We start from the raw sequence: 21,819 nt of genomic DNA on the forward strand, positions 1-21,819 counted from the left end.
CACACACCAGTTAACATAAACAGCATGTGCTTAATGCCCACATAACGCCAAGGTCTAAACAAGGGCCTAAAAAATCAAAACATATGCTCAGAGCTGATGAATATAGAATTTAAAGAAGGTATCAAACACTTCTTGAATGTTATTTCTTTTTGTCTTTATAGGCTGCCGATAACCTAGACCCCAGTTCAAACCCAACCCGCAGCCCGGCCTCTTGGAGACGGCATCTACCCAGCACTGACTCGCATCACCTGGGGAGCTCTTATGACCGATTGTCCAAGACTACAGGAGCAACTTCCAGAGGAGGAGGAGGAGGAGGAGCAGAGCTGTGGTCCAGCCGGGGGCAAGGGTCAGGGGCCAGAGCCGAGGGGAGGAGTGGAGCAGGAAACAGACCGTGGAGCCACCGTCAGTCTGATCATTAGGACAGCTGGGTCTGAGGAGGACTCTGCAGCAATGGGGCAGGTAGGAGAAGACTCTCTTCTTTTCTTCTGACTTCTGAAAGTCATTAATTACAAGAGAAGGATGTTAATTACCGCAGTTGAAATGATGTCACATCTCTTAAGGGGCTTATACATCAAATTTGCAATCACAGGGCCTAGAGAAAATGCTATAAAAATGCTCATTTTCTTTTTTATATATTTTACTTCAGCCTCTTAAAAGTCGATGATGACAGATCAATATGAATAGAATAGAATAGAAGGACTTTATTCATCCTAAGCTGAGGAAATTTCACAGCAGGGTAAAGAAAACAGTATAAACATTATTAAAAAAAAAAAAGAGATATAATATATACTTTCAAAGACTTTCAATGCTGTAGCATCCTTGGATAGGAAACTCCAAGTGAACTGTGCCTTAGCCTAATCTGGAAATCCTTTTTTTAATGATTTTATTTACGGCTCATTAATTTAAGAATATTTTCGGGAACGGGAACGGGAAAAATGTCCTTGGAAGACGAGCTCAATTAAAATGTATTAAATTTTATAATTATAAATGTTTTATGCTAACAAGTTTTACTTTTTACATGTTCAGATTTAATGAAACGTTTAATTGGAAATGTACCAACTGAATACAGTCACTATTTTCCCCATAATTACCACCAAATTGCCTTATTGGAGGAAATTATGAGGAAATTAGGCATGTTTTTAAAGAATTTGAATAATCAAGATGCAGTTTTTAAAACAAGATATTTTTCTTCATTTCATCTTAACAGCACTCCATGAAACTCTCAGTGGCACAAGGAGGGCAAAACACCGGTCTCCCATCAACACATGGCTACATGTATTATCATCATCTTTAACATCTGCAGCTTTTGCATCATGTAGAGAAAAGAAAGTCGCAGCCATAGAAAACAACGAACCACAGGCCTGTGCCATGAACTTTCTCTGTCCCAAAAACAAAAAAACAAACAAAAAAAACAGGTGTAAGCTGATTCCTATACAGTGTTTTTGGAGGTTGCCACACTATAGCCTATGTATCCTCTTCTGCTTCTTGTGTTGGATGTATTACAGTGTAATCCTGAAACTTGACAAAGGAGAGGCTGGCATGCTGCGGAGGGCTGGAGATGTTCCTGCGTGCCAGAGAGGGTTAGAGGAAGAAGGACTTGTGAGAGAGAGAGAGAGAGAGAGAGAGAAAGACAATTCATCTTCATCTGGATCCACACTTTAAAATGTGACCAAAAAACAGGAAGCAGATTGCCACTCAGTTACTTTTTGAGCCTGAACTTATATTTGCTTGGGACGCTTTGCTTGCTTATTTTCCGATTTTCTCACACATATAATACACACAAACCGCACAAACAACAAGCAAACACATGCACAGTTTTAACATTTAGGTTTATTTTTAACCCGTGTCACCACATTACGACAAGCAGTGACCTCAAACTGGATTTAATTTAGGGTCTCGGATGCTGAGCAAACATTTGCATGTTTTAAAGTAATAAATGAAGAGCACTTGAAAGATTGTGACTCAGCATGCACTCTGCCTAAAAGATTGCTGGTTGGCCACATTTTTAGCAGCATGCACACACACACACACACACACATTATTTCTGAAAGACTGGGACCTTATTTATGTTTTTGTTGATTTTGTAATTCGCTTCCTGTTCCTGCATCTTCCTTCCCCTTCTCCTCAACCACGTCAAGGAAAACAAAACGCAGATTGCACGCAATAAAATGCAATGCACATGTAGAAAACAAAATAGTGGCATTGTTTATAACCTCCAACCATGATATAATTTCCATGGTGCTTTGTTTTACAGCTGTTGCAACTGTCCTGATTCATGTAATTTGAGAGAGCCATAGCAAAGTGGAGCGTGTCTTTAAACTGAACGTTGGACTTTGGATTACCAGCAAACCTGGCCTGGCAGGGCGGACATTAGTTTTTTGTTTTTCAGTGCTGCCGTAAATACTGTGTACACGCCAGCCAGTCATAGGAAAGACCCAAGAGGTCAGACTTCTAACGAGGAACTGACAGTCCAGCTCATGTATGACTGGATTCGCCGTGCGAATCGTCCCGGATTCTCTCTTTTTCTATAGAGGTGTATTATTTTGTTACAACGTCAAATAACAACTTGTGGCTGGAGCAATCTGTCGTTGGCGAGTGGGGTGGGTAGGGTTGGGTGGGTGGGAGTTACAGTGCCACTGAACAGTTTTAGCCACTGGCCAGTAATAACATGAGGTGCGTATCTATGACAGAAATCTTGCTGACATTTTATGACTTTCAATAAATAGACGTCTGCTGGATTTAAAAACTGTTTGACCAGATTCACTGCAGAAGGACAGGCAACACAAACTCTGATCCTGGAACTACATTAATGAATGTTGCTTAAGGAATGCAGCTGAGAATGACCAATTGCTTGATGGCTTGATGCACCGATCCAACAAGACTGCAGACAAAGTAACATGAACTGTGACGACTTCTGGATCTGTTGAGGAACTGCTGGGATCTTGGAAGCCTGCTCTCCATCTGGTTTCTCTGCTGTTTCAATGCTGTGTTGTTGTGAGGATGATCTGATTCAGCACATTTCTCAGTTCTTCTGTATTCTACCAGCCACTATATAGTGTAATATTTATTATGCTCCATATATATGTTCAGGCTCTTTTAATTGTGAAGGGGCCTGCCTGGTGGCTGGAGGTCAGTGCGTTGCTGTTTTGTCACTTTACTGTTTATGCAATCAAACTCTTGCCCCATGCAATGTTTGTAACCATATCATGATGTACATATGATCAGATGATAAGTGTGTTAGGTCCAAACTCAAAAGTTTGCACATTTTCACTAACGTTCAGTTCTGTTCGTCTGTGCCTTGCGACACAGTAGGAGGGGGCAGATCATGCAGGCGTATTAAGACCATATTCTTACACTGTCAGTGCAGATAAATGACACGCAATACTGTTTTTGTTTTTTACTTCATATTTTTGAAACGTGCAGGATTGTTATGTGGAGGATTGTAAAAGTATTTTTAGGTCTTTGCGGGAGCTCCTCCCTAAAGAATGTCAAAACAAGGTTCCCTAAAAGAAGACATACCCTTTAAAAAAATGGACTGCACCGCCCTAAAAGCTAGGCCCCTCTAGGTTTGACTGTCAGAGTTGCAGCACAGCATCTGAAAGGTTGCTGTTCTGGCTTTATGATGGAGCAAAAACAGACCAAATATACTGTTCAAAGCTCTCAGTGCACATGCCAAGACTTGATTGAGTCATCCCTGTTATTGTTCCTGCTACCATCTCTCATATTTTCAGCCAATTCCAGCTTTCTTTTTAGATAATCAGAGTGTCTTCTCCCTCTCTCCCTAAGTTTTAGATTCTCATTTGCTAAAAGTAAAGTGTTGGCACACTAAACAGCAGTGATCCATTTTTGTTTTATTGAAGGCCAGGGGCCTGTCACCAGGCAGTGATGGGCAGCTAGTGGGTAACTGAAATGTCAGAGATCAGGGCTGCATCTAATCCTGTCTCTGAATCTTGACTCAGGGTTTCTAAATACAGGGGAGAGGAAGACAGACAGCTTGGCAGTGATGTCTACTTTGTGGATAATTAAAACACACATGGATATTGAATGTCCGGCTCTGCTTGCAACCATGCTGCCGGAGAAGCACGCGGTCCTCTTTGGGAGTACTGTATGTTGGTCATTTAAAGCTCCACATGTCTTATGCAGAGTAGAAGGTGGTGAATGTGTGCATGTGTGTAGTTCTTCTTTGAGGCTGACATCACTGTGGGTGAAGCTTGGTGATGCAAGTGCTTAACACCAGTGCCCTCCTCAAACCTTACCCTGCCCCCTCGTAAAGTCATGTGTCACCTGTTTCACACAGTCCTACAGTGTCACCCATCCATCCTCTTAACTTCATCCTCCTGCCTTTAATTCATTCTTCTGGTGGAGAGTATTCTAGTCGGGGGTCCCAGGAAGAGCCCATCTGTCGGAAACTTTACATTTTATGACACGTTGGAGGGTATCCCCTCTTGGAGATGGGGGTTCAAAACCAGCAGGGCTTTTTAAAGGGCAAAGTTGAAACTCCATCCTCTGCTATGCACGCCACCTTTCTTCCTTACAAGGCCCCAAAGTACACTAACACCATCGCTAACCCAACTGTACATCCACTCCGTCCAATGAAACCCAGCTGCCAGGACAAAGACCGGTTGTGGCTTCTATTTCTTTGCTTCAGAAACGCCACTGCTCGCATGTGATACCTCGTTTCTGATGCTTCCAGTGGCGGGTGTTTGTACATGTGTTGACATGGTGGAATGTACTGATTGGTCATGTGAGACTCAAGTGAAGACTTTACAGGTTTCAAGACTTCTAAAGGCTTTTGTGGTGCTATAAAAGAAACAGCTGGGTGTTGTGCAGAACATGTGCTGAATCGGACCTCTGGTTAGCGATGATATGAGGAGACGAGAACAGAGGCTCCTCGTGCTTTCCTGCTCAAAATACCAGCTAAACAGAAATCCTCTTAAGCTGTGTTGGTGAATGTATAAACATCCGCTATTTACAAGTCATTGTTATTTTTCCCCCTGTTTATAAAGTAGACTAGAATGTACTTAGTGGAGATTGGATTGGCGAAGCAGAAATGGTTCTCGGGCAGTGTGCGGGCCCTTGTCCTCAAAGGCCTCCATTGTGAAACGAGGGTCATAGTGTCATTGGGTGGCGTAGGCTGTAATCTGCACTTAACCAGCACTTAACTTTAAGACCTCAAACGACTAATGCTCCCTTTGTCAAAAAGTTTCCCCACTTATGTGTCCCAGAGTTGTACTGTAAGTCTGGTTTCAGTATGCTGAACGTGTGGAGTAAAATCATCTCACCAGTTAAAGGAAATTGGCAGGAAGGAAACATTTGTGTCTCAGCCTTCTAACAATGTGCCAAAATCATTCCACAGTATTTACAGTTTACACTTTAGAGACAGTGCTAGTGTCCCCCCCCCCCCTAAGATTGACACACTTTCTCAGAGATGCTGAAGTAAAAGGGGAAATATTCAGTTTGAGGGTTTTCTTTTTTTTCTGCTTATGTATGTTTTTATTTCTTTGTTAAGCAAAAGATGTCTTATTTTGGAATCTATATTGGATAGATTTTATTTAAGGAAAATCTTGTAATTTTGTAAAGTGGGCCTTATTATTGAAATATATTGAATATTTGTCCATCTTGATTTTAAGAAAGATATTTTTTTGCAAGGTAATGTATCTTCATCTTTGCTATTATACACTCCTGGAGAGTTCTTCTTCCTGTATTTTGTGTTTGTTAGTCTAATGTGAGACATGATGACACACATATAGAGAGACCTTTTAATACAGAGAGAGCGAGAGGCCAATGTTGTTTCATAGTCATTGAAAAATGAGAATTATGTCCGTTTTCTCAGAGCTGAGCAGGTTTGTGGTGCTGAGTGGTTCGCCATGTGTCATCCTTTTTTTTTCTTGTTTTGTTTGGTACCATTCAGCACTCCAGCCTCTTCACTGCTCTGTTCTCCTTCGCTTGTAAATTCAGGGTTTGTACATCTTCTGTGCTGTGTGTTTGCAAGTGCTGCCAAAGAAAGATGTGTGTACAGGGCCCCAGACACACCTGTATATGAATATCTATATATATATATTTATATATATAGAGAGAGAATGCACGCAAATAATCAAACAGGAATAATCAGTAATAAACATTCTCCTCTCTCTTACACTTGTCATGAATTTTTGGCCTGTACAGTACAATCAATAATTTTTTGATAGGTGTTTATAGTTTTGTGTGCAGACGATGGAGACTGACAGACAGAGGTGTCAAACACAAAAAAAAATGTATGAATTGAAATCTGATCGGAAAGGTTTTTATCCTTGATTCCTGTGTCAGCAGTGTCAGGTTGTTGTTTTTTTTCAGTTTTAGACTTAATACATTGTGCATGTTTTAACCTTACTGTGGCTGGCGCACTCTGCATGTAGGTCTCTTGAAGCTGCCAACTGTACAGCAAACCATATGTATTCCAATAAAACTTAAAACTGACCCGTTTGTAACACGTGTTGGAACCTGTGTGTGTGTGACCTGTGTAATACACACCAACATGCACATTTATTAATTTTTTTGCTGAACAAGCTTAACAAGTCTTGATTTCATAGTGGTACACCCTTCGTGTGCATGCGTGCGTGCGTGCGTGTCCAATCCTCTGGTTACACAAGGAGGAGAGAAAGAGAACAGCAGCTGACGGTATGCAAAATAAGCAGGCAGACAAATGTGGCAAATTGGTCAGGTACAAAGAGGAAAACCACAAGCTGCTGTGGAATGCAAAGTCAGCACACACATCTTTCTCTTAAACAGTAGGCCTCGCTTTGTCAAAGCCAGCGTTTCTTTTCCTGCCGCTGTGTGTTAAACTAAATCAGACTCTTAATGAGCTGATGTACTATGTATGAAAAATGTTGTTTTGCCACTCGACACAGAAGAGCTCACTTCTGTGTCGAGTGTCATCTGTTTAAAACATCTGAAAGTCAGGGGTTAACCCTGTCTCCTGCTCCTGTGCAGTGTGCAATAATCTGTCCCAAATTCAAATGCAGGGAGGCGCTGCAGCCCAGTGGTGCTTGGACCCTGGTACTCCTGAGCCTCAGCACTGATGCCTGACCTGAATTATTGCTGTGAAGTCAACCATAGAAATGATACAGTCAGTGGCAGTGCAAGGTAAGCAGAGCAGTAAGAAGGAGACCACTCTGCCTACAGTGGGTATTAATGGAGAACTGAGTGGAATGTTATGGAGCCACTGAGGTCAAGTAATTGATCATTTGACCTGTAAAATGAAAGATGATGTGACCAATAATCTGCCACTCTGTGATGATACAAAGTTGTTTATAAGCAGTGTTTTTTTTAAATACGTGCACCCCAGCCCATCCCCTCGTTCCCCACCGTCCCCAGGCGATCTGGAGAAAAGTCATCGACTGACCCGACATAAATCCTTACATAAGCTAGAGAGCTAATTTCTAGAATTTTGTGAAAATAAAACAGCGTGTAGGTGGTGTTTGTACCTGTGTAAGAGTACATTCCACCCCAACACCTATGAATCACACAGGATGCACTCAGACTCAGGCCGTGGTTACTCATCCTGTGGACCTTTTATGGCTTTCAGTCAAGTAATCTGTTGGGCTAGAGGCTATTATGAAAAATTACCTCAACCGTCAACAGCTACACGCTGCTCTGAGCTTATGGTTTACCAGGGAGGTGAAAATATCTGAGTGCTGCAGTCCAAAACCCCAGCTCAAATTACTGTTTTTACATCAAACATCTCCTTTGGTCACAATAATAATAACCACAGTTCTAAAGGGGGGAAACAAGGCCTGTGATACTCACATAGTGCATGGAAACTGAGGGGCACAGAGCCCTATAATATAACTCTACAGAAAAAGCTCATAGCTCATGGTTGACTGTTTTAATCTCCCCCCTCATTCATCAGATCCCCCTCACCCCACCCCCCTGCCCTGGCAGCGGAACTGGGGGTGGTGTCCAGTACCACAGACAGTGGGAACCAGCCAGACCTGCAACGAAGAGGGGGCGGGTCACTGACGGGGCAAAGCAGAAGGAGCCATGATACTTCTATAAATGTAGGTTTTAAAGAAAGAAATATTAACTCCAAGGTGGTATTTCTGTCTTCTTTTAATAACAAAACATCTGACAATATAAAAAAGTGTTGAAAACTATAATAAAATACTCCAACTTCAATGGCAACAAAAAAAATTCACAATTCTTTCAATGTAGCTGTCTTTTTAGCTTTTAAACTATTGTCACTACACTCTGCAACCTAAATGACAGAAATCAAATTTAAGGAGGCATTCAGCTACAGTATATAGCAATATTTTAAGCCTTAACACAACCAAAAACAAGATCTCTGCAGTAACGGAGGCAAACGTCTTCTCCTTTGAAAAGCAAAACTGTTTTTGTGGATTCAGATTGTGAGTCTCAGTCATCTGCTGTGTACATGTGTGGATTTTTTCACGCAGGGACACATAAATTGTTTGTCTCAATATGATGCCAAATACATCCAAATATCGAAAGTAGTGCCATGCTTTTTTTTTTTACAGACAGAGATCACACATTTATATAGTTTAAGTGGATTATTACATTAATATGTAACAAGTTGGAATTTTTTTCTTGTCTGATGGAAGAACAGTCTCTGTAGTAGTTAATGTCCAGCTCACAGTTAAATATCTTTATAGTGTATGTAGTCCAATTCCACATTACACACACACAGACGTAAACTCTAGATCTGTTTAAGTCTGAAGGCAGAAATGTAAAGTTGTATCTGGGAACTCCAAGATCTCCCTCCTATAGAAACATCAAGACAGTCCTGAGATCCATCTCAGACACTTGCAGTGGGTTGAGCCTGCTGTGGGTTGCTTGTTGCTGTGGGAGTGGCTTGTCTAGGAAGTGTGTACATGGCACCCAGGAACTGATCTGCGATGCGTCCGGCTTCGCGGAGACCGCTGAGCAGGGCACCGTGGACTGTGGCGGGGTAATTTCGGATGGTGTGCTCACCAGCAAAGAAGAGGCGAGGGACCGGCTAAAAGGGAAAGCAAAAAAAACACATTTAGAATTGTTACGGCATAACAAGGAAACAACAAAAGAAAATAAGGGGGCTGGCTGAGGCTGGGGGGGAGGAGGGGGTTGTGGTAGTAAACTGTCAGAACTCATCAGTCCACGCATAAATACGACTTGTTCACATCAATCTGCATACCAACATCAAAACAGCCAAAAAACATCTGTGTTTTGGTTGAATGCTGTGGGCAGGCTGGGATGCCTTCTCTCCCTCACTTTCTCACACAAGTATCCACTGAAACTCTCACTTGACAATCAGAATTCTTCTCATGTTTGTTTACCTGTGAGGCTCCTGGTATGGCTGGGCCAGGTGTGATGGGCTGTGCCATGAGGTCATAGTCGTTGCCTGAAGAACCTGCAGCTACGTACGAGTAGGATCCTCTCGCCCAGGGATCGGCACGCCAGCGTGTGACCACAGTTTCTTTAGGCTGCCATGACAACAAACAACAACACATACTTTATTTTAGAAGTCTCCGTGATGATATTAGAGGGACCTGTACACAGCTGGATGGTGAACGGTTCCAAAGTTGGCTTGCATGTGTATGATTTTATCCCATTTGAAAGCATAAGCAAATGATTTATCGTGACGGGTGGTTTGGATGCAATTCCACAAGTGAGTGCTTTCACATATGCTCGCTGTGTAGAGTAGTGCTGGTTATGGGGGAACAGGATCAGGAATTAATTTTTACATTCCACTTTAAGTACTGGAAAACTTTGATACTTGATCTTAGACAAACCCACCACTACTTTTCTCTAAATAAACCCAATTAGGTTGTATAAGAGCAAATGGTGGATAGACATTGTTTTTTTTTTAGTAGTGAAAGATTGATGTTAGTATCAAAGTTGTTAAATATTATAGTTGATGCAGAATTGTGTACCTGTGGTACAGCACTACTTCCAAATATTCCTTTGAGAATGGCCAGGCAGCGTCCGACGATAACATCATCACTAATGTTCTCCATGATGCCGGCGGCCTCACCAGCCATCAGGGCGAGCAGGATCGGGGCTGAAGGTAAAGTCACAATATTAATGCCATACAATGACTTCAGTAAATTACACAAATGATAATAATGTTCTCCTCACCCTTATAGAGATTCCAGAAGAGGAAGAGTTCGCCCCGACTTGCTGTGGTGGAGCCGACATGACCAAACAGGTTAACGCTTGGATCCCAGAACACACGGTCGAAACACAGCACCACCTTTAAAGAAGGAGGAGCGCATTATAAGAACAATAACACAACAGTCCAAGTGCTTACTTCAGTAAAAGAAACATCTCATGTTCAGCATTTTAACTGCCGGCAGTAGTAACTGTAAGGTCATGTGTATGGCAGAGCGCCCTCTGCAGGAGGTACAGCACCAGTAGCAGCTCAGATTGCATAATAATGCAGTATTCTCCTCCACTGCAGCTGCATTAGGAGATAAACCACTGTGCTGCAGATGATGCTCGGCAACAGAGTGAGTGCAGGAGCTAGTGGGTCAGGAGTGACGCAGAGGGAGCACACTGATCGGATTACTAATACACAGGGCAAAAAAACATCTTTCATTCTCATGGTAAAAGGCTCCAGCTCGTCCTCCCCACACACTGCCACCCTCTGAGTCCCACACTCCATGTGAGCATGGGCAGGATGCACAATTATGTTTTGATATCATGACATCATCATCACAACAATTTTGATTATATCAGACATAGGGAAACCCAATCAAATAATGCCATAAATGTATTTGGAAATTCAACCTTGTTGAGGTTGCCAAAGCCCATCCTCTGTATAGCTGATGTCTTCCACTCTGGCAATGGGGGAACAAACTGGACTGCAGGTGGCTGCTGCTTCAACACACCGAGGGGCAGCGTGCACAGCACAGCGTCACACTTGTAAATGAAGGTCTGAGTTGTGGAACGAGTGTTCACAGCTATCACCTCACAGCCTGGAGAACAAACAGATGAATTGGCAAGATTATACATCTGTATGAGCGTCAGCGATTGTAGAAATTTCGACCACACACAGTCCCGTGCACATACCAGATGCTGTATATCGGACCTGCCGTACTGCTGTATTTAGTTTGATGTCCAAACCCTCTGCCAGGGCCACAGGAACACAGGAGTAACCATTCCTTACAGTCAGGTGGCTGCCAGTGAACTCAAAGTCGTCATCCTGTGGATACATTAATAGCTCATCATCCCAGCAGCACAACAAACCTCCTAATGTAACAACTCAATTATATAAGTCTCTCAAACCCTAAATTACTTTGCATACGGGGCCATATTATAGTAAGTCTTGATTATAGCACAGGTATGACATTTCAAAATAAGCACATGTATATACCTGATCCCAGTGCTTGAGAGAAAGGGTGGAGAGGGGCGTAGCATTGGCAAACTCTAAGTTGGCAAAGTGCCAGTCCAGGATCTGCCGATCCCTGGATGACAGGTAAACATCACTGTGGGAAAGAAGGGAAGGAAGTCACACATCGGAGGGAGAGGTTTACACATGCTCAAGCAAGCTTAACCCAAACTACTGCTAATGTAATAACACATTTGTTGCTGAAGGCTGCAGGGCTGCTAAAAGCTAGTATTTTTGTAGCCATTAAACAAAATGCTCTCAGATTTCTACCAATGTATAGGTGAGATATCTGATCTAGACAACCCCTGGATAGAAGTCTACTGAAATTCCACATTAGGAGTTACATCACACACTAATGTATGGGTTACCTGGGTGGGTTGGCTTCCAGCTCCTGTAGCTTCTCCTCCAGCTTGACCTGCAGCTCCACCAACTCATCATACTCCTGAACAACAACAAGGCAGACGGTAAGGATACGTACTAGTATCATATCATATCACAAATGCTATAACAGATCTCAACAACTTGACGATGAACATAATTACTGATTGATGTTTCATCACAAACTGAACTTGAGTCAGACTTTTGACGTTCTTTGTCTATAACTAGGCAAAAGTGTACAACATGCATGTGCGTGTGTGTGTGAGTACAAAGTGCACACCCAAAGGGTTTCAGGTCATGTAGAAAGGATAAGCAACTTTGACAGAAAAAGGCTCACTCAACCTGTTCATCAGTTCACCACCAAGAGAACAAACTACAACAACAGTGCAAGAGTCTGTCAGTATCACCTACCACTGCAAGCCCCAGACAGCTACACTAAGAGAAGTCTAAAGGATGCTACCAAAACCAAAATCAAGCAGAAGAATCATAAAATTGGCAAAAACACCTTGAAATACTCTGACAAACCACTCTAATATGTCATACGTCTGCAGACATAAAGACCGTCAGACAGTGATTCAAAGCCTTGAAGTGGTTTTTCAGTCAGCGGATGGGTCGCAGACAAACGCAGTTCAGCTACCAGCTGTGTTTAAACCAACTGAGACCTCCTTCTAAAATACACACATAGCAGTGGTGGAGGTGATTTATCCGCACCAAAAATAAAACAGCGGCGCTCACTCTAATAATACATCCTACTGAGGCATTAAACCACTTAAACACAGCCTGTCTGGTTTACTTAAACAGGCACGGCATTAAAATTCTGTGAGGCGTCCACCCTGACCTAGTATACTCCTTTTAAAAAAATCTCCTTTATAGGATAGTACATCTTTGGCCTTTTAATACAAATGATGTGTTTGATCTTTATTTTGCAATTCAGAACAAAGCCAAGGCTTCTTTCCAACAGAGGGTGGTAGGTGACCTTCTGACACAAAGAGACCCCTAATCATCAACACAGGAAATCTAATACTTTTGAACAAGAGGAAGACACAGTAAACTTTTAAATGTCGCTGCCCTACAATCTGCACAGTGTGTATTGTGAAAGGTTTTTGAGCTTACTTTGCAGAGAGCAGTGAGGTCGCGGTTCTTGCTCTTGACCAGGAACTCTGCTGTGATGTCTCTGGGAGGCTTCACCTCAGACGCTTCTTTGTACTGCTGATGGAGCTCCTTAACACGCTCCTTAGTGGACACCATCTGAAAAGAGGAGGGGGGAAAAAATGAGGTTTATTTAAATGTACTTTAATATGGAGGATTTTAGTTCAAGGTGCGCTTTTAACTCACCTTGTTGAGAAGATCCCTGAGATCTTCCTGAGTCTTCACAATCTTTTTCCAGTGTTCTATCTGCTCATCTTTTACATGCTTCTCCTGCAGCCTGCAGACATAGACATACACATTACAAAGTGCCACATTTGTCTGCATCTGTTTACGTTTCTTCCACAGGATACATCTGCCACCCTCCCCTCCAGTGTTCACAATACTCACTGTATGACCACCTCCAGGGCCTGTCCCAGAGAAACAGGTTTGTTGTTGAGGAAGTTGAAGTCCAGCTGGTGGCTGAGGTAAGATGTGGCCTCCAGCAGTCGGTTGAACTCTTGCTCCACCATCTCATCCTTTTCTTTTGGCACCTGGACAGATACCAACAGTCATACAAGGGCAAAACGGCTTTAAACAAGGTAGAAAAAAGGAATATTTTATTGTTGCTAAATATTATAGTTAGCTCAATACAAAGAAGTGAAGTAAATAACATTTGAAGATCAATGAATTTGTCATGCGTTGATGAACATGCAGCAGAGGTCAGAGGAAAGAGCCAGTTTTATCAGTAAAAAGGTGTTAATGAGACACCGGCATACAAATGTTAAGAGTAGCAGACTGTGATTAGTAAAGCACATAATGTTTTCAGATTATTTGTGCAGCATCACTAGTAGAATGATACCTGTTGTGTCAGTTACTCATAGGACATTTTTAATGTATCCCTTACATCTATGAGATACAGTTAAAAGTATGAATGGAGCTGAAATGTTTAGTTTTAAAGGTAGTTTCAAATTAAGAGGAATATATTATGTAGATAAAAATATACATACACTTGTGCATCGTTCACCCTTTAGTAGTTCACCAAAACATGAACATCGAAGGGGTTGAAAAGACGAGTGGGGGGAGGGGGAGAGAGAGAGAGAGAGAGAGCATAGTAAATACATTTAACCTCAAACAGGTTTGCACAAAAGTAAAACATGTACATTTAATTTGCCTTTTCCCTGTTAGTAGGAAACCAGATACACATGATGTGGATGCTTCACGGGTCCTGCCCTGAAGAGGAACCTAAACATCCTATCAGTGTTGCTGGCACTTAATGGACAGATCAAAAATGAAAGAGAGGAAGAAAAACACTGTTTATTCCCAATTTAACGACATTAGGCTATATCCGTTCTCTGCTCTGTTTTGTTCTGGGGGAAGTGGAGCTGTTGTTGATGTCACGCAAGGGTAAGCAGCTAAGTAAGTCCACCATTTACTGTGTTTTTGTGGCTCATGGAAAACCAGATACCTGCCTGAGGACAGAACAGGCTTGGAGATCAGTTATGAACAACAGAGCACTTTGATGCCAAGAGGGAGCTCTTGTGTATTCCTCTGTGTATTTTATGTAAGAGGAAGTAAACAACACAATGTCCTGGTTAAGCTAATGTCACTCAAACATTCAGATGTAAGGAAAGTAGGTGAACTATAAACAAACTGAAATTTAGATGTGATAATTTTAGGTTCTTTAAATAAGAACTTTACCTCGCATACACACTAAGAATGACTCATTTCATAGTTCATACTCTGAAGTACTTCATAATTCACACCCATGTTTTGGACCAGCCCTGTGAAAGCTCTGACTTTAATCCAAAAGAGATACAAGTGGAGGTTTCACATATTATTGATTCAGATGGTTCACATACGTTTGCTACCAGCAGTGGGAATGTTTAATGGGTGTGTCAGCACGACTAAAGCGGGCAGATATTTTACACACATCAGCTCAATACAATAAAATCACATGCATGCCACTGCAACACTGCCATTTGCCCCTTGCCGTTTATCAAGCTATGAACTAAAATCCTGGTTTGGCCAAAAAAAAAGGCAGAAAAAAGAACAAATGTTTTTACAACTACAGAAAATACCTACTAATGAGCTTTACTGCAGCAGGATAATCAGCAAGAGGCAGCCCTTTTTACTCATTAAGATAACTCATTATACTTACAGCCTGGCCATTTGCTTCATACAGTGGACACTTCTGTTTGATTTTGGCCAGCTCCATGTTAACCTGCTTACTGACAACTGCCATAGGATTCCCTCCTGACAAAGCACACACACAGAAGAACAATGATACAGCTTATACAAAGGCAATTATCACCCTCTACCGGTTGGTAAACGTAATTATAGAGCCTCAGGAAAATCAGAACTGATATTTTGTGACATGTATTATATTAGTAATTTACCTTTTTTTATTACATATTTTAAATGTATGTTCGTTACTACACATTTAAATGAATGAAATCAAATCAAATTCTTACCCAGCCCTGTCACTACCATAGCTCCCAGATCTGCAACGTAGTTTCCCTTCCTAAATGTGGCCACTCTGCCTCCAACCCGGTCCTGCAACGTATGTTATGGTCACTTGATTAACAATCAGACAATCTGTCTCTTATCATCTTTTTTTGTATTCACATTTATAACAAAATAAACTGTGGCAATACCAGTTTAATTTGCTGGTAACCTACCCTGGCTTCCAGTACTGTAACATCCATCCCAAAGCTCTGCAACTGTCTGGCTGCAGCTAGACCAGATACACCTCCACCAATGACTATGACCTTCCCAGTCTTTTTAGCTGCGAAAGGAAAAGCACATCAGTTAGCCTTTACTAATTACCACAGACGTAAAACTAATAGTTCTGTAAGCCTGACAATTAAGCTTCACCACCAACTTCTGACATGTAATGAATAGATTTTGCGAATTTGCCTAATTCTATTACTATTTTCATGAATGTAGTGAACTCACTGGGTAAAGGCTTGACCCTCTTGTAAATCCCAAAGTTAATGAGCCCATGCCTTTCTAGGTAGCTGTGTATCCTGTGAACCAGCACAGCATCACCTGTGAAGAAAAGCAAATGACTTTACATCACACATCTACAAAAACAAAATAATGGCAAAATCATGTGTCATTTAATGTCTCACTGTTGTATGGAGCTTCAAGCTGCTGTGCTGCGGCCTCAAAGGTCAGCTGGATTTTAGGGTTGTCCAGCCACAGTTGGAGCTGGATGATGAATTACATGATATGAAATACAACACTAAAAACAATGGTTTAAAAACACAAAATAATGTGTTTAGACTGATACATACCGTACGGTTGCGGATATATAGGAAGACCTTCTGAGTCTGTTGGGGACCACTGATAATGTCAGGGAAACAGGCAGCTTCCTGTGATGTCATACGATCATGAGGAAGACGGCTCTGGAAAGCAGCTCCTTCAACACCTGCAAAAAAATAACCATATTCTCATTATGGTCATTCCTAAAGCCATTAAGAATCAATTTAACACTAAGAAAAAAAAGTGTATATATGCAGCAAATTTAGGTTTAATGGACGCAAGCTACATCAAAGAACAGACTCACCAGAGGGTTCCTCGGGTTCGCTGTCATTCTCCTCCTCTACTGGTGGAGCTGGAGGGGGGATGACCTGCTTCCGTTCCTTCTCTGCCTTGGCATTCCTCTCCTCCTCAGAGTAGTATTCATCCTCCGATAGATTGGCCAGGCTTTCGTCCATCTCGCGGTACTCCACCTGCAACAATAGGCACAATAAAAGCATCATTAAAACCCTCACTCCTACTAAAAGGCATGGGATCAACAATTTTGGCATTTTCTTGCTTATGTTTCTTATAAAAGTGCTGAAACATTTCCACTATAACCATCACAGTACAACCACTAAGACATGACTGTAATTTCCCACCTTTACCTGAGTCGCAAATGGAAAGAAGATCTACAGATCACCACTGCACCTGAGGTTTGAATGTTTTAAACATGTACTTTGATCAATTAACAAAAAGCAACAAAAGAGTGGTGAATCCTGGCTGTGCCGAACTGAGCACATTTCCTCTCCCTCCTGCCCCTGCAGAAACCTAAAATGTTTACTTTTGCTCGCTTGCGTCGACTTGTCCTGCGAACTTCAGCTGAATCCTGGTCTGCCCCCCCAGGGCCTGACTGGTGGGGCAAAGAGGCTCCCCCAGGTTCCCCACTAGGGGATGACCTCTCCTTCTTTTTTGAATCCATAGGTCCTGCAGACGAGGCTGAGGAACCAGTTGGGGCATCAGGACCTGGGACCCTGTCACCTCCTCCCACACCAACAGAGGATGAAGAAGAGGAGGAAGAGGATCCAGCATCTGATTTCTTGCTAGACATCATTATGGAGGATGTTGGAGGCCTCTCCTAAATGAAAAGGACACAGAAGTCCTTAATGATGAAACACACACCAACAGTGAAATGACTGATCTGAATGTTCAAAATAGTATAACCAATAAAAAAAATATTATAAAATATTTGATGAAAAAGATGAAAGCGTGGGGGTATGAGTGCTGAAAAAAATGTTTGTGTTTTGTGCAACACTTGTGCGACATTCCCAAACGAAAACACAATTGTGTATGAACATTGTAATTTACAACATATTGATATCCATCACTAAATGGCTTGCCTATTAGTGATTTGGTAAACATTACATGCTTGCATAAATTTTATGTAAAAACAGTTCTGTTCATCATCATCATAACAGCAACAACAAATGACCACCAAATGTTATCAGGCTTTAGGGAATACATCAGCCTAAAATATCATCTAATCTAATCTAATGTATCACTGGATGACGGAAACAATGTTATTTGTGCATGAATGTCGTGGTTTTATGAAATGAGGGCTTCAAGGTACAGTAACCTTGTCTTGTTTTACCCATTTCTCCGTGCACCTGGTAATATCCATTCAAACACTAAGAAATGAAGACAGAACCAGAAATATATGGTTACGAAACAGGACCAACGGAACACACTGCTGGCCTTTTAAATGACACAATGATTTTTAATTAAGCCAAAGCATGTAAACACTATCCAGAATTGCAAAAAATATCTGTATTAATTGTGTCTGTGTCTCGTCCTTTACTAATATCTTTATTTTTTTTTAAAGTGTATGGACTCTGATATTTGGTGCTTTAATCTAAACTGTGATCACTATCAATCAGAAATATTTGCTTTGTCGAGACGTGTTTCTTTTTGATTGCCATTTTGGCTTAATGGACAAGTTAGCTAGCAAGCTAGCAATCGGACAGCTTGCGTTGGTTAATGGCAGCGCTGCGTTTAGTGGCGATTTGCATATAGCAAACATGAATACAATATCCTGGTATTGCAGCACTCGCTGTACTCCAATGATCTGCATCTCTTTTAAATGTATTTCATTCATATTCATCATAAGAGACCATGCTACATTAGCTAGCGCTAACAATGAGCTAGCACCAATAGTGGCACAGTAGCAGGTGTGCCCGCTGGCTTTGCTTTCACAGCGATCTATATTGATAAACCCACAGATAATTCACAGGATAACTCTCTTACATCTGACAATAATTATTTAGAAATTAAAGATAGCGATTAAATGTTAAAAATATTGACAATACCTCTCGATGCCCTGCAGATGTCAACACAAAGACGGCACGGTAGGTCTTCTTTCAAAGAACTCTTCTGTGATTGGTGAATGAGAAACGCTACGCTTTACCACTCAGTGACGTGATTGGTGAAACTATCTGTCAATCTAAAAGGAGGCGGTGTTTTGTAACTGCGAAGCATTTGAGTCCTTGTTGTAGCGTTCATTTTAGTTTTACGCAGTGTTCCAAACACAAATATAATCTATGAGAATAATTTGGATTTAAATTAATATACACAATAAAAAATTAATACATAATACATGTTTTTAAAGTAGCTGTTTCGTACGGCTTAGTTTGTAAAACGACTTCTGCTGTTTGGAGTCATGCGGACATAGTGACGTCAGCAAGGGAGAAGAACAGGATGGGCAAAGGAGGAAGAGGAGGAGGAGGAGGAGGAGGAGGGATACAGGTAAAGGTGATCTGCTTCGCCGCGCCTACAGTTCAAGGAAGCATATCGATGTGTTGTTGACTCCTTTGTGTCTTCATTTTGAGCCGATTGCGCGTAAGTTCTACCTTTTATTGACATAAATACGCATCTTTGTACCACAAGTTAACAATTTATCGCAACAAGACACATTTACAGACAAGTTTTCAGTTCGTGTTGTACTTTAATCTGGTAGTTGCTGGGAAGGCGTTGCTGGATTTTCTGTGCGTACAGAGAAAGCCGTTTGAACTGCAAATCTCTGTTTGTTGCATATTGATTGAACATAGTGACAGTAACAGCAACACAAATTGAGTTTTTTTTTCCAATGGGGACACATTAGAAGTGGGGTAAACAGCAGATGAGACCTGATACAGATTTAATCCAACAGTTTCCAAGAAAATGGTGAAGGATGAGAAGGAGTCAGCCAACCGGCCTGACAACACGGCTTTCACTCAGCAGAGGCTTCCGGCATGGCAGCCCATGCTCTCCGCTGGCATTATCATCCCAGGGTTTGTCCTCATCGGCCTGGCATTCATTGGAATTGGTGTTGTTCTCTTTATCTCCTCAAGGAGCATCCAAGTATTGGAGGTAGGACTGTAACACTGAAAGGACTACATGCATATCGGGCTAATCAAATGTCACCAGACAAAAAGAATAGAAAAGAAGAAAAAAATCTTTGTTGTTAGTTTTGAGAAGAATCCCTGTCTACAGTTTTGACACTGCTATCTGTTTACAGACTACCAGGCCTACTAGAGAACAGATAGGTGTTGTAGTCATCAATAATTAATACTAACCTTCTTTGTGTCTTCCCACGCAGATGGACTACACTGGGGTTGAACAAAAGTCAGCTTGCTTTAAGTGTTCTGACCCAACTGTGAAGGACTGCATATGCAGCCTAGAGTTCTCCATTGACAGTCTCTTTAAGGTTGCACTCACGCTCTATAATTTCCCTGTGCTCTTTGCTCTTACTCATTGTGTTTCTGTGATTCTGTTTTCCTCCACCACAGGGACCTGTATTCATGTACTATGGCTTGTCCAACTACTTCCAGAACTACAGACGGTATGGGGTATCCAAAGATTATAACCAGCTGTATGGAGACTTGACATACTTTAAAGTGAGTTAACAGCACACGGCAATAAACACCCATGTTGTCATTTCCTAAATGGAAAAAAACAAATGCACATCTCCTCATTTAAAAAAAATAAAATATGGATTTGTCTTGAAGACTCCAAGTGACACCTGTGCTCCCTATGTGTATGACAAAAACAAACCCATTGTGCCATGTGGATCCATTGCAAACAGCATGTTCAATGGTATGTATGACTATGCAGCTCAAGTTGAAAGAAAAAAGTTTATTTGCTGAAATAAAAAGTTTTAATTCTGGTGTTTTTGTTTTTAAAGACACCTTCAGGCTTTATCAGTCTGTGGGGACAAATGGGACAAAGAAACAGGTGCCCTTCGATGGAAAAGGAATTGCCTGGTGGACAGACTACAACATCAAATACAGAAACCCCTCTGTGGTACCTTTGATGGATGCCTTCAACGGTAGTAACTTTAAGTTCTTATCTCATGGGAAGTACTCTACTTCTGGTTAACTGTGTTTAAAAATTGAATTCCTATGGTTTGCAGGCACCACTAAACCCATATTTTGGTCTAAGACTGCGTACGAGTTGGATCCCACAGACCCTAATAACAACGGCTTCATCAATGAAGACTTCCTGGTGTGGATGAGGAGGGCGGCCCTGCCGGATTTCAGAAAGCTGTATCGAAGAATCACGGCAGGGGATTATGCAGAGGGTCTGCCAGCTGGAAACTACTCCCTGGAAATTTCCTACAGTATCCTTTTATTCATGACACATTCTGGCAGGATTATAAAGGTGGTGCTTATAATAATATAATGCTGGTTAAGAGAGGAAAATATACACAAGCAAGTTTGATTTTTCTGTTTTTGTTAAAAGCAAATATATATATATCTCAAGTTAAAAGCCCAGCATTGTTGCCTTAGCCTGTTTTACTGGTTGGGCGGGGTTTACTAGTTGGGTGTGTTTCTGTTGGCTGCCAGAACGAACACACAATGACTCAGGAGTTCACTGAGATAATAGAGAAAAGGCAAATTTCTTACATAGGTAAACAAGCTAGGCAAATGATTTTTGATTGACTGCCTGGGTAGGACTTGTGCAAACTCCTTACATTTTGCATGAAGAATCTTATACTATATTACTGTGGTATATACATACCATATTGATCATTTCCACTGGAAATCCAGTTTAGAAGCTATTAACAACAATATATATATACCGTAATATACATACTCATAAGACTTCTTGGTGTATATCTTTAACACTTGTCCTTCAGACTATCCTGTCCTGAGCTTCGGTGGGAGAAAGAAAGTGGTGTTCAGCAATGTGTCCTGGATGGGCGGAAGGAATGAGTTCCTGGGCATTGCCTACCTTGTGATTGGTGCACTGTGTGTCTTCATGTCTATAGTCATGCTTATCGTCTACGCTAAATTTAAATTCCCTGACGACGAGTGAGTATCCGATCACGGACGGAAGGTGGAGGACCCTGCAAACAATTTGTTTTGACTCAAAGAGATAGTGGAAACACAGATCAGCACTCAAACAAAAGTATCACCCTCTGAACTGAAGTCTCATACTATGTGTCATTCTGAAGATTCAAGACTTGAAGCTGCAGGTGCTCTGTTGACTGCAAAGTAGGATTCGACTTTGTGAGCACTGAGGACTGTGCACATGTGCTTGTCCATACGCACATTTATAAATTGTGAGTGCAATAACACTGTAAAATCATCAGCTGCCTCCTCATGTTAGGTCAATAATATAAAAGCCATAAATCTTTTGAAAAGCCATTTACTACTGCACAAGATGTTACATTT

The 21,819-nt window shown here is 41.5% G+C and overlaps 3 protein-coding genes across 8 annotated transcripts in view; 2 read left to right on the top strand and 1 right to left on the bottom strand.

The window, feature by feature from the left end:
- luzp1 (leucine zipper protein 1) overlaps window positions 1-6,467 on the top strand; it is a 36,515-nt gene extending 30,048 nt beyond the window's left edge. For both annotated transcript variants that reach the window (XM_028394888.1, XM_028394889.1), the window contains 2 exons: window positions 162-459; window positions 1,208-6,467. In XM_028394888.1, coding sequence (XP_028250689.1) covers window positions 162-419 — 258 coding nt within the window. In that variant the 3' untranslated portion in view covers window positions 420-459; window positions 1,208-6,467. The remainder of the gene's footprint in view (window positions 1-161; window positions 460-1,207) is intronic.
- Window positions 6,468-8,070: 1,603 nt separating this feature from the next.
- On the bottom strand, window positions 8,071-18,534 carry kdm1a (lysine (K)-specific demethylase 1a). Of its 5 annotated transcripts, none has more exons than XM_028395956.1 (22): window positions 18,475-18,526; window positions 17,760-17,796; window positions 16,953-17,246; window positions 16,437-16,605; window positions 16,165-16,298; window positions 16,000-16,078; window positions 15,824-15,916; window positions 15,547-15,653; window positions 15,340-15,421; window positions 15,027-15,121; window positions 13,876-13,893; window positions 13,277-13,419; window positions 13,076-13,166; window positions 12,854-12,988; window positions 11,731-11,804; window positions 11,348-11,459; window positions 11,044-11,176; window positions 10,762-10,949; window positions 10,111-10,225; window positions 9,906-10,033; window positions 9,309-9,455; window positions 8,071-8,992 (listed from the first exon to the last, which is right to left on the bottom strand). In XM_028395956.1, exons 2-22 carry the CDS (start codon window positions 17,787-17,789, stop codon window positions 8,792-8,794), a joined length of 2,568 nt encoding a protein of 855 aa, XP_028251757.1. In that variant the 5' UTR covers window positions 17,790-17,796; window positions 18,475-18,526; the 3' UTR covers window positions 8,071-8,791. The 5 variants fall into 5 exon arrangements, with proteins under 5 accessions (XP_028251757.1, XP_028251760.1, XP_028251759.1 ...); XM_028395957.1 differs by having other exon boundaries at window positions 8,792-8,992; window positions 16,437-16,602; XM_028395959.1 differs by lacking the exon at window positions 13,876-13,893 and having other exon boundaries at window positions 16,437-16,602.
- A 228-nt stretch (window positions 18,535-18,762) lies between these two features.
- tmem30b (transmembrane protein 30B) lies at window positions 18,763-21,736 on the top strand. Its single transcript, XM_028395308.1, has 8 exons — window positions 18,763-19,003; window positions 19,314-19,513; window positions 19,743-19,850; window positions 19,933-20,040; window positions 20,152-20,239; window positions 20,328-20,471; window positions 20,556-20,762; window positions 21,282-21,736. The coding sequence occupies exons 2-8, from the start codon at window positions 19,325-19,327 to the stop codon at window positions 21,458-21,460; spliced, it is 1,023 nt and encodes a 340-aa protein (XP_028251109.1). The 5' UTR covers window positions 18,763-19,003; window positions 19,314-19,324; the 3' UTR covers window positions 21,461-21,736.
- The last annotated feature ends 83 nt before the right edge of the window (window positions 21,737-21,819 follow it).

Source organism: Parambassis ranga, chromosome 22 (genome assembly GCF_900634625.1).
Source record: "Parambassis ranga chromosome 22, fParRan2.1, whole genome shotgun sequence".
NCBI classification, from domain to species: Eukaryota; Metazoa; Chordata; class Actinopteri; family Ambassidae; genus Parambassis; species Parambassis ranga.